Source organism: Phycodurus eques, chromosome 2 (assembly GCF_024500275.1).
Source record: "Phycodurus eques isolate BA_2022a chromosome 2, UOR_Pequ_1.1, whole genome shotgun sequence".
Taxonomy (NCBI): Eukaryota; Metazoa; Chordata; class Actinopteri; order Syngnathiformes; family Syngnathidae; genus Phycodurus; species Phycodurus eques.
Window position 1 is genome coordinate 28041562 of NC_084526.1, and position 15547 is coordinate 28057108.

Below are 15547 nucleotides of genomic sequence, written 5' to 3' on the forward strand. Positions count from 1 at the left end.
AGACTTACCATGTTTCAGCTTGGAGAGCATGGACTTTTCAGCATCTACAGAAGCACTCTTGCCAACGAGTAGACGCTTGGCCAAGTCCTTCTTATAAAACGCTTCAAAGACATCTTTTCCTAGAAAAGAAAGCAAGACAACATGGTGTTCCTTTATATCCAAAGAGTAGCAGCCTTTTCTTACAATACACGCTACTAAGAAAAAATTGTACAATACAGAATTTGTGTTCAAACCACAATAGGTTGTAGTGCGTCACACAGCAGTCATTTCTGGAGGAAACAACTTGATCCAAGGAATGAATGCGACACGGGGTTGTTCAATGTTGTGATGTGTTTTCTCACATTAGCCATGTAATGTATCAACATTCAAATAAAATATTTCATGCACAAAATGAAAACTAAACACTAAATATGGGTAACTCACCATGTATGAATCGGAATATTATCATTATCTTGTCAAGAATTCTTTCAAGCTCTTCCTCTGTAGCCTCTTTGTTACCGGCTCTTAACTTAGAATCCACATATTTAGCTGGAATGGAAGCAAACTGTTAATAAATGCCCTAGTAAAGTAAAAAAAAAAAAAAATGAAATTTAATATGCAACCTTCAACTCCCTCCAAAAATGAGGTCAAATCCTTTATTTTTGCCGTAAAATGAAACCCATTTGGGTGTTGGCCTTCTCTGCTGGCCTACACTACTAAAAGCACTGACCGCCAATTAGAACTGAATTCAATTATTAATTTAAAAAAATAAATAAATATATAAATAAATATATATATATATATATATATATATATGTGTATATTAAAATAAAACATAATATACAACCCCAATTCCAATGAAGTCGGGACGTTGTGTTAAACATAAATAAAAACAGAATACAATGATTTGGAAACCATGTTCAACCTATATTTAATTGAATATACTACAAAAACAAGATATTTAATGTTCAAACTGATAAACTTTATTGTTTTTAGCAAATAATCATTAACTGAGAATTTTATGGCTGCAACACGTTCCAAAAAAGCTGGGACAGGTGGCAAAAAAGACTGAGAAAGTTGAGGAATGCTCATCAAACACCTGTTTGGAACATCCCACAGGTGAACAGGCTAATTGGGAACAGGTGGGTGCCATGATTGGGTATAAAAGGAGATTCCCTGAATTGCTCATTCATTCACAAGGGGCCAGGTTCACCTCTTTGTGAACAAGTGCGTGAGAAAATAGTCGAACAGTTTAAGGACAATTTTCCTCAACGTACAATTGCAAGGAATTTAGGGATTTCATCATCTACGTTCCATAATATCATCAAAAGGTTCAGAGAATCTGGAGAAATCACTGCATGTAAGCGGCAAGCCCGAAAACCAACATTAAATGCACGTGACCTTCGATCCCTCAGGTGGCGCCGCATAAAAAAACAACATCAATGTGTAAAGGATATCACTACATGGGCTCAGGAACACTTCAGAAAACCAATGTCAGTAAATACAGTTCGGCGCTACATCCGTAAGTGCAACTTGAAACTCTACTATGCAAAGCAAAAGCCATTTATCAACAACACCCAGAAACGCCACTGGCTTCTCTGGGCCCGAGCTCATCTAAGATGGAGTGATGCAAAGTGGAAAAGTGTTCTGTCGTCCGACGAGTCCACATTTCAAATTGTTTTGGAAATTGTGGACGTCGTGTCCTGCGGGCCAAAGAGGGAAAGAACCATCCGGACTGTTTTGGACGGAAAGTTCAAAAGCCAGCATCTGTGATGTTATGGGGCTGTGTTAGTGCCAATGGCAAGGGTAACTTGCAGATCCATGAAGGCACCATTAATGGTGAAAGCTACATACAGGGTTTGGATTAACATATGCTGCCATCTGAGCAACGTCTTTTTCATGGACGCCCCTACTTATTTCAGCAAGACAATGCCAAACCACATTCTGCACGTGTTACAACAGCGTGGCTTTGCAGTAAAAGAGTGCGGGTACTAGACTGACCTGCCTGCAGTCCAGACCTCTCTCTCATTGAAAATGTGTGGTGCATTATGAAACGTAGAATACGACAACGGAGACCCCGGATTGTTGAACAGCTGAAGCTGTACATCAAGCAAGAATGGGAAAGAATTCCACCTACAAAGATTCAACAATTAGTGTTCTCAGTTCACAAACATTTATTGAATGTTGTTAAAAGAAAAGGTGATGTAACACAGTAGTAAACATGACCCTGTCCCAGCTTTTTTGCAACGTGTTGCAGCCATAAAATTCTAAATGAATTATTATTTGCTAAAAACAAAAAAGTTGATCAGTTTGAACATTAAATATATTGTCTTTGTAGTGTATTCAATTAAATATAAGTCGAACATGATTTGCAAATCATTGTATTCTGTTTTTATTTATGTTTAACACAACATCCCAACTTCATTGGAATTGGGGTTGTATATTAATTAATTTCTAACTGTCTTTTTTCTTCATTTCATAGCATGCAGTGTTGGCTGCCCAACTTCCAGTCATGTACAGTACTGTATTAAGTAGATTTGTTTTGTCCAATCAGATTTCATCTTCTACGTGTTGCAACGTGAATGTAACCTGCCCAAGGCCTTCAGAATCCCGAGTGCTGGCGTCAAACGCACACACCACTGAAATGGTCTAACCCTGGGGTGTCAAACAGTCACGGGCCACAATGTTGGTAAGGTTATGACCATGAAACCATGTAAATGTTTCATCGCCTGATCATAATTATACACAACAAAATGATGGATAACTAGTTTTCCAATCAGAAGTCAAGGACAATAGTTTGTTCAACAATTGTTCAAGTTATCATAAAAAAGGGGTTTGATATCAAACAAAAAAGTGCTTGCAATATCTCAACATTATTTATTACATATTATGATGTGGAATTTTGGTACAGATTTTAGCAAGAGTCATGAAAATTGACACAAATGATTTGCTTTTGCCGGCCACAAAATTATGTGGCGGGCCCGATGTGGCCCCCGGGCTATGAGTTTGACATGCCTGCTATTTGGTTTTATACTCCAGGACGACCCTAGTAAGGATAAAGCGGGATAGAAAATCGATGGATAGATATCCATTTGATACTCTCTTTATCTGAGAGGAGTTCCTTGACGATAAATTTTTTTTGGGTTTTAACTATTTGATTTCACATCTTATCAAATTATTTATTGGTGTCTTTTGTGTTAATGTGGTTTACTTGTTCAACTCTGTCGTATGACGTTAATGAAATCTCACCCCATAAGATTCTGAAAAGTATTCCTGTAGACGTCTTTGCCTCAGATCAAATAAGAGGTCCGTCTGCGTTCTTTTCGTCGTTGTCATTCGCCAGTCACTTTCATTTTTTGCAGTCAGATTTGCGCTGACACAAGTACGAGTTCTTCGGCAATGCGTCTTCATTCAATCAACAACAAACAGGGCTTCCAAAATTAGCAGTAACAGTTACTGGTCCTTAAAATGGACGAGCAGATGCATAAGTAGCTATGTAGCCTTTGAAAGTGGTACCTGACTGGCTGTCGTATTCCCACCCACCCCAGCACTGAGTACTGTGTAGTTAATACAAATAAGAAGACGCTCCTCATGGAATTACGTGGTCATGTTTGGCTGATGCCTTTGTGCGGCCAATGTCATGCTGACTTCAAATTGATCCCGGGGCCCAGAAACTTGACGGCTGATCTAAGCAATCAGATTTTAGATTCACTACAGTGCACCTTCACACAGGCAGTCACGTTGGCATTTTTCACATCCTCTTGATTGGTTCAGGTAAATAGACCTTTAATTGGTTGACCTGAGTATGCGCATGAGATGGATTTACTGCAGAGGACAACGTGGGACATGATTAAAATAATATTTCCAGGTGCGCTTTTCAAAGAAGAATTCTACTTTGTGAAGCTAGGTCAACCAAGATAGTTACTGTCTGGCCTGTTTCAACCCAGAAAAGGTTTTTTGGGTACTTTCAGAGTAGCATGTATGAGCACGACAGCTTGCTTACACAGACAGGCAGGAGAAAAGAATGGAGGTCTCTGCGTCTGTCAGCATCTCCGGTGAGTATGATGTATTTTAGTTAAAGTTGTTATGTTTTTGTCATGTTATTAGATCAATATTGATTATGAACAGATATATTATAGTGGATACACTACAACCTCTATAGAAGTTTGGATTTGTTTGAATTTGATGTATTGGAAGATAAAGGTAACTGTGTTTCTTGCTTTATAATGGTATTCATGCTCAAATATGCAAAATGCCCCTCTCTTGCCACACATAGTACTATAGCGTTTTTGTACATTACTTTGGAAGGTGTTACTGTTATTAAGAAGAGGCCCAGGTCCGAAACTCACCACCTGCCCCTGGGGTTTAACATTAAAATGATAAGACAAGAACATATACTACACATTTGGACAAAAAACGGCTTTTGTAAATTTTTACATATTTTTTTACCAAGTCAATCTCCAGACATAAACGGTGTAAAGCATGCATTTTAACTGTTAAAGAGGAGACTGAAGGACGTAGGCCCCCAAAATAAAAACTGAAAGCGGCTGCAGTGAACGTTGCAACGTGTCAAGTGGTAGAAATCTTTGTTAAATTTTCTGAAAAAACATGGAATGAGCACTTCTAACACCTCTTAAGTCTTATATAACAAATAAATTCCCCCCAAAAACCTATTGATTACTAAAGTAAAAGACCTATAACCACACTACTCTTCTTACAAATTATGTTCTATTTGCGCTATTTAAGTAGAGTTTTTAGGGAAAGGGTCACAGTGTTTGAAACATCTTGATAATGTTGATGCATCGACTTGGAGAAGGCCTAGGAATTTCACCCCATAACAGCTTATTGGTGGATATTTTTAACTGAAACTTGTAAGTTACTCAGTTTTTGGACCAGATTTCCTATAAGCGATATTATACCAAAATGTTACCCAAAAAAGCATTTTTTTCCAAACACAAAAAGCTCAATTTCACTGAAACCCATCATCTGATTTTCAAAAAATTCAAAGCAGACTTAGCATTTTGACACACTGTCATTTCTAGAAAATCTTGTCACGTTGCTAGTGAAAGCCTGGAAAAGGCTTGATGTAGTTATTGCAAGTGAATTACGTCTTATTTCCTTTATTTTAAATTTATTTCAGTTCCTTTGCCTATAAATGTTGTTTTCCATTACTAATAATGCTGTCTTCAAAATGGTGTCTCCGATCCAGATTTAAATACATGGAAATAAAAGCTGAAATGTTGATCTCTTGTCCCATATTCATCTTTTGATATCAAACCCAAATGTAGAAAAACTATTTACTTTACTGTTCCAATACTTTAGGAGGGGATTATATCAGTGAATACCGTAGTGCCTGCCATATCATATTGATTCTTAAGTCCAACATACCGATGAGTTCTGCAGGTTTGTTGGGCCTTTTGTTGATAAATGTCTCAAAGGCCTCCTTCATGGCATTGATGAATCCCTCATTCCGTGCAAAACAGCTCTCAGCCACATTGTCCATCTTGTTCTTAAAGTCCAGCAGCTCTTGTACCATGTCCTTGTCTCTCTCTGGTGTACAAACAATCTCTCCACCGAAGGACTATGGGCATGAAGTACATATAAGAAGGTCAAGAGTACAGTGTAAGTAGAGTGTGTGTCTGCGGACATCAATTAAGAGCACACCTTGATGTAGTCCCTCCAAAACTGTAGTAATGTGGGCTGTCCTCCCTTCACCTTACTGAACAGTTGGTAAAGGAGGACCAGCTCGGCTACACGATTTCCGTCCAACAGAATGCTCAGACCTGTCAAAATGTTATTTAAATTGTCATTACAGTGTTATATACCTTTCAAAGTTTAAATGACATATCTTATGCATTTTTTCCACACATATGCAACATTTAAAAAAGCTAACTATTTTTCCAACAGATCCTTTAACAGTAAAGGCTAATCAGAATAATTTACGTTAATGGCCACTCGGCAAATTGCCTTGATTGAAAGAGTACATGTTAAATATTCACGATATTAAGATGGTGAAACAGCTTTAATATGATGCACACACGGACATATAAAATATTTTGGGCCAACATACCCTTTTGCAGTATTGCACTCATGTGCTCTCCTAAAAGTTGTTTCTCAACACAGCTGATGAGAGGTTTCCTACAAGACAGTAAAGACAACATGAGAAAAGGAAATGACCAAAATGAACAAAATATACTCAAAAGCATGCTGACACGTCCAGTCTAAAGCAGTGGTTCTCTCCAGCATTTTCCTATATTGGCAAAGTCGCAACCCACTTTTACAGAAGTTAACAACAGTAAAGATTTGTAAAATTAGCCTCTGAAAACACATGTACAGTATATTATATTGTTAAATGCAGTTTCAAATGTGTTTGCTGTACAGCCAAAAGCACATTTCTAGCCATGATGTCCACCAGACAGAGGCTGAGCTGCACAGTATTTGTGTACAGAGTTAACTAGTGGCTAGAGGGCAAGTGAAGTAACATTTCTTGCCACTTTCCTACTATATTCTGTGTGGGAACTTGGTACGCCTCTGTAATGTACTGGAAAAACATCAGTATACGAATACATGTAGATTTTTCACAAGCTGTCATTCGCGACCGACCCACCAGTTGAGAATCACTCGTCTAAAGGATTATAATAATTTTGGAGAGAAAAACAATAAAATGTGGGACGGGGCTCAATAATAATGTTTACAGGATAATACCACATACTTTAGGCATGTTTTTATCATCAGAGCGTGTAGTCATTTGTCTATTTTGCATCTGCAGTGCCATAAAAAAAGAATTGGCCCCCTTCTCAAATTATTATTATTTTTTTTGCATAAATTCCCCACTTTGTTTAAGATTATCAAACAAATGTAACTATCAGACAAAGTTAACCTAAGCAAACAAAATGCATTTTAAATGGTGATTTTATTTACGGAAAAAAAATGCTACCTGGCCTTGTGTGAAAAATTGCCCTTAAACCTAATACCTGCTTGGGCCACCCTCAGCAGCAACAACTGAAATCAAGCATTTTACAAGAACTAACCAACTAATCAATAGAACAAGATGAGAGAGGACAGAAAAGGGGAGGACAGGACAGGATGTGGGCAATGAGCAAGGCAGTGCTACTGATGCGTGGTGCAGTAGGGATGCTTTTTATAGTGTCTAAACACCTGTAAGAACCTGTGAATTGATATCTTAATATAACCTGTGTCCTTAGTGGTCCCAGCACAAGCAATTAAGGCCTATAGCACATCTATTAAACTTATTAGTGAATGAACATCATTTCACATGCATGTTAGTCAGCTGGTGTACAGAGTTGCTGAGCAGGCACATTGAGTAAGTGTGGGCCTGGCCCCCTCCATCCGCAAGGGGGGGACCAAGCCAGCGAGCCCATCCCACTCCCCAGGACCCAGGGAGTCAAGCCAAGAGAAATGTGAATACCCACCACCCACCCTATTACTATGGTTACCAGGTCCCCGACTGGAAACCATTATCCCTGTACCGTGATCGTGTGTGATGGGGTGTCGTGCATTCAAATTGGGGAGACTGGTGGGGGTGAGGCGAGACGGTCACAGGGCAATGATGACTCGCACCCGTCATTCCCACCCAGACCAACCAGCTCCCTAAAGGATATGCAAATGTATGTGGTGCATTAAAAATCTGCAGGGGAAAGGCATGGCGGGTCAGAGAGGAGGCCAGGGTGTCAGAACACCTGGCTGAGTGTTCTCCCCAGCCCGACACCCCCCCCCCCCCCCCACCCCCTGTATGATGCATTAAAACTGGACGACCGATAGAGCAGAGAAGGGAGGCGACCAGACCAGAGATCAGCACAGATGTGCAAGTACCCGGCCCGGCGCCTGCCTCATTATGCCTTGTGGTAGTCCCCCACGGGACCCTGCATGAGATGTGAAGGTGCCCAATGTGTGAAGTATGTACAGTGTGAGTAATAAAAATGTGCATTGTGTGTGAAGTAAGGGGCTAGACTCCTGTGGGCCCGGCCCATCCAGCTGGAAGACCACAGAGAAAAGGGGGGCAGCCCCTCCCCACCCTACAGCTAATACCCCCGACCCCACCCCCCCACCCCAAGCAACCAGAAAATGGCAATGAAACCGGGCCCAAGGCAGGAGGCGCTGACACCCGACTGTTGGCCCCAAGTAAGCCATTTAAGTGATTTCTTATTGAACAGGTCTGGAATTAATCAGGCTTGGGCATGATCAATGAAAATCAACACAGCTTTCCAAAAAGGTAATTAGCCAATAAGCCACAATTCATGATTTACCAAGGGAGGCAAGTACACAGAGTCACGTAGCTTTGAATATATATTTTTTCCTTCATAAATAAAATCACCATTTAGAAACAATTTTATGTTGACTTGGGTTATCTTTGTCTGATATTTACATTTGTTTGAAGATCTTAAACATTAAAATGGGGAAACTATGAAAAAAAAATGAATTTGAGAAGGGGGCTAATATTTTTCATCGGACTAAACATTTTAACAACATAATTGCAAGTATTACTGGGTGCTCTGGTCGAGGTAGCTCACGATACGATCGTTCTCCTCCTCCAACCGACGAGCCACATGGTGCAGGTACTCGGGAACCTGGTAAACGCACATTTATGCAAAATAATTGTGATTGCAATATTACAGGTAATGCTGTGTGTAACTCACATCTCTGTCTTGCATCAAACGTTGTCCCTCTGCAGAATACAAGCGATTTGTCTCAAACAAAAAACTCTCTTCAAAATACGCTTTATAAACCTATAAAGACATAAAACAAAAATAAACTGGCATGCTTTCAGTGTATGGTTGACATTTAATTATCTACCTGGAGGTCTGAAAGCATTCCTAATAGGCTTCTCAACAAACTGCGGTCAGCTGTCTCGCCATTCCGCTCAAGTTCGATCTGCTCCAAAATGCCATCTACTGTGCGCTTCCGGACAACACTATCACTTACAATGTGGATACGGAACAGTTCCAGCCCAGTATCCCTGAAAGGCACAAATAACCTAAGATCTTGTCATTCACCCCAACAAAATGAGTGCATGGGTAACATTTACCAGATGGATGGAAGCAGGGAGCTTTGTAGCACATAGGTGCGATCCAGGAAGAGAAAGATGCTTCGTATCATTATCTACATAAAACAAAAAGGAAGAACATTAGCAACAGACACAGTATCTACAATCAAAAAAAGGCAAAGATCTGATCAAACATTACAGTTTGCCTGCAGTGATCCAGCCAGCAGCGATTCATCCTCTTCAGGAAGGAAAGATTGTCCAAAGACTCTGTGAGCTCCATATTAAGGAAAAATTATCCCAAGTCGTCTTTTAAAACTGTCTTTCTGGACTTTGTGTGGTTGTAATTTACAATAATGTAGAACTGCACTGCTTCATACTGAGGGGTGTTTCTTTTAATATTACTGGTATGCCTCTCATGTAAATAAAGTACACAAAATATGACACCTGATACAGTGTAGTCCAATACCCTACTACAAAAGACAGAAATTAATATCAGGTGGAACCTCGGATTACAAACTTAATTTGTTCTGTGACCCCGTTTGTACCCCGAAACGTTCTTTTTTTATTTTATTTTTGTTGTTGTCCTGATCGGCTTTTAGGTCAAGCAGAATGGAAAATCTGTATCCCTTTTATGCCGGAACAGTTTTACTGTGTCTCAGTGGAGTTTTTAAGCTTCCGCTGTGGTATTATAATTGAGGTTTATTGAGAATCAGACTTGATCAGTCGAACAGAACAAAGTTTCTAGAAGGAAGAGAGAAACAAAGACAAAAGACAAAGCACTAATTGTAAACAGGTTGAGAGAAGTAAATCATTACATTATCTACAACAATGAAACATTAAATATGAATGTTGCATGGGGCTGTAGTGCTACACTGTGTGAGGGAAGGACAGGAAAAGATAGAACAGGACAAGGACAGGAGAGGAAGCATGCAGGACAAGGGTCGTGAACCCAACTGTACAACTATAGTGTGGTGTCATTAATTATGTGAATTATAAAAGTCTACAGGACGAGAGTATAAGTGAGGGGATACACAAGTGCTTTGCATATTCATGAGTTATTTGTCCCAGTGAGTGACTGACCCCACACCCAGTGAAAGAGTCCTAGGGGTGTATGTCTGCGGATACATGTGAGTGAATTGATACCGTTTTACATGTACAAAGACTGACAGGTCCAGTAATTGCTGTGGCCGCACCGCGGCAGCTGAGGACCTCACCCAATCAATCGAGGGGCGGGATCAGGCCCCGAAACGTTCGTAAACTGAGGTAATGTTTCCCATGAGAGCAATGGATACACAATTGATCCGTCCCAGTCCCAAAAGTTTTAGTTTTTAAATTGAAGTTATACTTACTTTAAAATAAATAAATATATATAGTGCAATATAGAAATAAGTGAAAACACACTATTATAAACAACTAAAACACTAAATAAACATGATCATAGTTTATTGCTCATTTAATTTAAATCAGGAGCGAAAGGGGAGGAGGACTACAGCTTCTCACTGAAGAACAGCCTTCTATAATAACACGGGGAAATTCTGATTCAGGTGTTTTTTTTCTTTTGTGTTTCTTTTCTAATTTATTGCTTGATTTTGGCACAACAAACTGATCCCGTTCAGAAAAAAACATCAGAAAGCGATCGTCATGTCATTTAAAAGATGAATTACACTGTTGGCCAATTTGCTGCACAATTCTTTTGAACAATTTTTGATTGTCATTTTTCTAATGATGTGTATTGATAGCATACACTTTGGCATTGACAAAACAGTATCCCTCTTGAAAATCGTGTCCCACTGTGTTTTTTTGGTCCCAGAAATGGATTTTGTCATTTTGAAGTTTTAAGTTGTGTTCTCTTTGTTGCGGATTTTGTATCAATAGTCTAGTTTGCTACTGATACAGTCATATCTCTCGCCTTTACGAACGGATATCCGGTCGCATCAGTTTATCGTTCCCAACCCTATCGTAAACCGAAAATAATACCTAACTAGAAGTAATTTTTATATGACAATTTTTAACTTAACCCACATTGTTGGTAAACCGGGTCGTCCGTAACCACAGGTTCCACTGTATTATTAATCTCTCTAGCAGTATCAAAACTGAGGAACAGTTTCTTTGTGGGGCATAATTTTGGAAACAGATATTGTTCTGAATCACATTAGGTTGTGCGGGTGTTCTGTAATTAAGTGTCTGATAAGCATATGTTTCGTTATTTTTCCCACCTTTTTTGTACAAGGTTAAAAGCAAAATGTCTCAACAATAGATCAGGATCTGAAATTCAACAAATCCCCATGGTGTAACAAATGACACCGAGCATGTTTCAGTGGATTGAGCAGATATGGCGCTGCCCGTACGCCACCTCACCAATGGCTAATTGAAACAGGATGTGGCAAAGCTAATATTGCCCACGTTCGCTGCGCAGGCGAATAAAAACTGTTTGCGTCAAAACTCTAAATCCCTTCCTGATTTAAAGTGAGTGCGCTCATTCTGCCGTGTGTGAACAGTGTTAATGGTTTAGTTTCCCCCCCGCTTCGTAAAATGGTTCAATCCGCCGTACAGCCACTGCACTAAGCAGTCAGGCCATATCGTTCAGCTCTACTCCTGATTGATTACTAGGTAGTTTTAATTGGACCCACATTGTTAAAACTTATCGGCTTCCCAGTGATGAGGACTGGCTAACTGTAGCTAAAGGTTTAGTCACATAAACACACGTGATTTTGTGGCTAGCTACACACAAGTGTGGTTAGGAGATTTTTATACTGTTTGGCCACATTGGTCAAGAGGTTTCATGACACAGTGCCAACCCTGGAATAGGGGTGGGTAAAAATATCAAATAATCGATGCATCACAATATTCCCCTCCCTAATTCAATATCGACATTCAGCAAAACCGCTGAATCTATTCACATCCTGGCCAGTGAGGTGTGCTTTGCATGTGATTTGAATTGTATAAATGAAGGCCGCACTCAAGCAAAAAAAAAAACAACAAAATGGTGATGAAAGCAAGCAGCAGCGGTGGCTTGAAACCAGCGCCTTCAACTTTTAAATCTGATGTTTAGGGTCATTTTGGATAACTATGTAAATCCGGAAAGCAGGAAAAAGACAAAAGTAACGCCTTTTGTAAGCTGTGCCAGGAAGAATTTCTATTTTCATCTAGGGATGTTAATCGATCCATTTTTTAAATCAGATTAATCACACTTTTGAATTTTGATTAATCGCGATTAATCACAGGCGCCAAATATACCACACATACTACCACATTTTGCTTTGAGATGGTATTTTAAACTTGTTGTCCTTCGATAAAAAGAGAGTTCAGCGCTGCAATGTATGCAAGTTACCTTTTTTTTTTATTATTATCTCCCAGTCCCATTGTGGTGACTTTTGACGCAAACTTTGCCACAGAGCACACCAGTCGGAGTCTTCACGCTCATCTTTGCACTAGCATAAGCATTGACCTTGTCACTGACCTTATAGCAACCTGCAAAGCATCTCAGATATTCATTCCCGGTTAAGGTAAAGGAGCGTGTGTGGTCAAAATAAATTGTGTGATTAATCTGAGTTAATGCATGCTTAATACAATATTTGTTTGTGATTAATCATGACTTAACGCTTTAACTTTGACAGCCCTGTTTTCATTACAATTTCCAGGAGAAAATAAATATTATTCAAGTTTACATGCAATGGACTTTACTTTTTCAGTGTTTATACAGAACTGTTGTTTTTTTTTTTTTTTACTTTTGTACTCCATATGCACAAATAAGTTATTGAGCAAATTTTTATTTTCAGATGTTCTATTCCTCAACCTGGGCATGAAAATAATCTTATTGAATCAATATCAAAGCATTTAAATAAATATTGACTCAAATCGAATCACAACCTAAACAATCAAAATCGAACTGAATCGCAACATAAAGAATCAAACTAGAATCTAATTGTGAGGTTCTTGGTCTTGACAATACCCAAGCCATGATGCTGAATAAAAGGATATTCTCTAAACTGGTAGATCTGGGCTTGCACGTGATCTTCACAGACCTGCCGTAGCTGCTTGTACAATGCGGGGGAGACTTTATATGAACACAAGTTCTCCACGGCCTTTGACAAGAAAAAACAAGACAGAAAGAAGAAAAAAAACAAACATCAGTCAGCCAACTATGATAACTAGATAATGTATATTGCAAAGCTGGCAACCTGTAGAAATTAACTTCCAGAACAATTTGTCCAAATTTGTTTGAATTTCCATATTTTCAAAATGTTGTCAAGAACATTACCACAGGACAGTTATTGCAGTATATTATGTAATAGTATAACAATAATTCTGCATAATGTTGAATTGCACAACATAATTATTACTCTATAATCGTGATCGTTAATAAATTATGGCTTCCATACTTGTTATTTGAATGTTTTTATTGCATCAAACTTGTACAGGTGGATGTAGGAGGAAACCGGAGTGCCCAGAGAAAACCCACGCAGGCACGTGGAGAACATGCAAACTGCACACAGCCGGGGCCGGGTCTTGAACCCCGGTCCTCAGAACTGTGAGGCAGATGTGCTAACCATTCCACCAGTTTATATTATCTTACATTATAAATATTTATTATTAATAATAATATACCTTTAACCTCACCCCTTTCTCAGATGACATCTCCAGTGACGTATTAATTCATTATTATTTTGCATTTACATCTCCAGACACGTATTAATTGGCTTGTTATTTTGTTGTTCAAACTTGGGTTACTCTCTCCTATAACGCGATTCCAGCCATACCTATGTGACAAGTGTACTGTATCGCACAATCGCTTGTTTCGGTGTTTTGCGACTTCATAACACCATAGCTTAGCAATTAGCGTCATGCTTTTCCATCTTTTCCTACCCACTCCTCACCCTTCCTTTGTGATAACGTAAATGATACGTGCAAGAAGCATGGTAAGAAGTTTAGTTTATCTGATGCCATGGAGGCAAGGATTAGTCCCTTAAATTACATTAACACCGGACGCAAAGAGAACTTGCGCATCTGCGGTTTGGTAGCCCAGGGCTGTAATAAAACAGTGTGCCCCCAAGCAGCTTTTTCTTCTCTCTTTTTCTTAAACAATATAGTGTTTATTTCATCGAATTAATTCATGACATTTTCGTGACGGTGGCCGGACACAGCGTCACTGTGCCACTTATGTCGGGCGCTGGATCTTGACTATGCTATATTGAATTTGTCTCCGAAAAGGTTTGCAGTAATTCCACACTTCATAAACAGATTCACTCTCTACAAGTGAACTTATCAGACTGACAATTGGTGATAAAATGACAGCGAACCTGATAGAGCTCTTCAAGATTGTATTTGATGGATGTGCTGTTCTGGATGGCACTGACTGCATCTCGCAGTTTCAACCAAGTGTCCTCAGTGTAGTTCTCGGCTAATTTTGGCCGATCTGTAATCAGGAAAAACACGTCAAAAATGTTGTTGTACTGAATAGAAGAATACAATATTGGTTATCAGTTAGACTGGACATTCAAGTAAACTAGTTTACAAACATTGCTCACTGTAGCTAAATGAGGTTAATATAAACATCATTGTATTGACACTGATTAAGTAACAGATGATATATTTGAGGGCACCCAGCACCAGCACTCTGTTACCTAATAAACAACTGAATTCTAATAATACTGTATCAGGATTACACCCTCAACAAATCTTTACTACATTGCCAGATGTGTAAAGTAAGAAACTTCATAGTTACATAATAACAATGTCAGTATGTTCTTGAGTTGCACATTAGATTTAATGATTTGTACCCAAATACCAAATTTGTAAATGATTTTCACCTATTATAAAATCATATGTTGGCCTTTGGCAGAGAATAGCCATTCTATCTTTGAATATAAAATGGGGTCAGTGCTGTGGCTGATATGATGTTGAGAACAATACCTTTGAAATTTTTTATCACTAATTTCTTGGAAGTGCCAGATTTTGCAGAAGACATGGAAGATGTCCTGGTCATCCCGTTGGTGTCCGTTAAAGCCGAGAAGTTGGCTCTCTTGTCTTGTCTGGTGTCTTCGGCCATGATCAGATTAGCTCTCAAGCTTAACGCTTGGTCCTTCCAACTGTTTTTGCTAAGTTTTTCTTTCGAGTGCCCAGCCGCCTAGTCACCATATAAAGCTTAATCGTTGAACCAAGTATCTTTGGTTATGGGGGAGGGGGGTAAGTGCCACGGTGTTTATATAACACCTCTGCGAGTGTAAGAAAACACTGACTAATTTTGGGTTAGTCAACCAAATCAAACAATATAGAGCAGACAGCTAGCCAACAGTGTGCTTCTGTAACTGTAGCATAGTTAAGGTAGTCGCAGCAACGCATTAGCCTCATTGCTAATCCACAAAACTTTGGACGACTTACTGGGACGAGTTGGTTCGATTTTAACATCTTGAAATATCAAAATAAATCGAAGGCGCTGTATAGTTAGCGTTTGTGTTACAGGTCCATGTTATTCATGCTGACAAGAGTTTCTTTGCCCAAACGGCTACCATGCACAACAAAATGGCTTTTGGGTCCAGTCGGACAGGTGCATCTTGGGTGAAG

General features: G+C 39.2%; 1 protein-coding gene and 1 long non-coding RNA gene across 4 annotated transcripts in view; one reads left to right on the forward strand and one right to left on the reverse strand.

The window, feature by feature from the left end:
- Positions 1–5205, forward strand: part of LOC133399086 (uncharacterized) — a 13626-nt gene extending 8421 nt beyond the window's left edge. For both annotated transcript variants that reach the window (XR_009768160.1, XR_009768161.1), the window contains exon 5: positions 2534–5205. This is a non-coding gene — a long non-coding RNA (uncharacterized LOC133399086). The remainder of the gene's footprint in view (positions 1–2533) is intronic.
- Positions 1–15516, reverse strand: part of cul4a (cullin 4A) — a 22014-nt gene extending 6498 nt beyond the window's left edge. For both annotated transcript variants that reach the window (XM_061670192.1, XM_061670191.1), the window contains exons 1-13: positions 14897–15516; positions 14284–14399; positions 12964–13068; positions 9183–9251; positions 9026–9099; positions 8794–8956; positions 8637–8726; positions 8485–8567; positions 6050–6117; positions 5644–5762; positions 5368–5560; positions 424–528; positions 9–119 (exon numbers count right to left, since the gene is read on the reverse strand). In XM_061670192.1, the coding sequence (XP_061526176.1) occupies positions 9–119; positions 424–528; positions 5368–5560; positions 5644–5762; positions 6050–6117; positions 8485–8567; positions 8637–8726; positions 8794–8956; positions 9026–9099; positions 9183–9251; positions 12964–13068; positions 14284–14399; positions 14897–15032 (1432 nt within the window). In that variant the 5' untranslated portion in view covers positions 15033–15516. The remainder of the gene's footprint in view (positions 1–8; positions 120–423; positions 529–5367; positions 5561–5643; positions 5763–6049; positions 6118–8484; positions 8568–8636; positions 8727–8793; positions 8957–9025; positions 9100–9182; positions 9252–12963; positions 13069–14283; positions 14400–14896) is intronic.
- Positions 15517–15547: the final 31 nt, after the last annotated feature.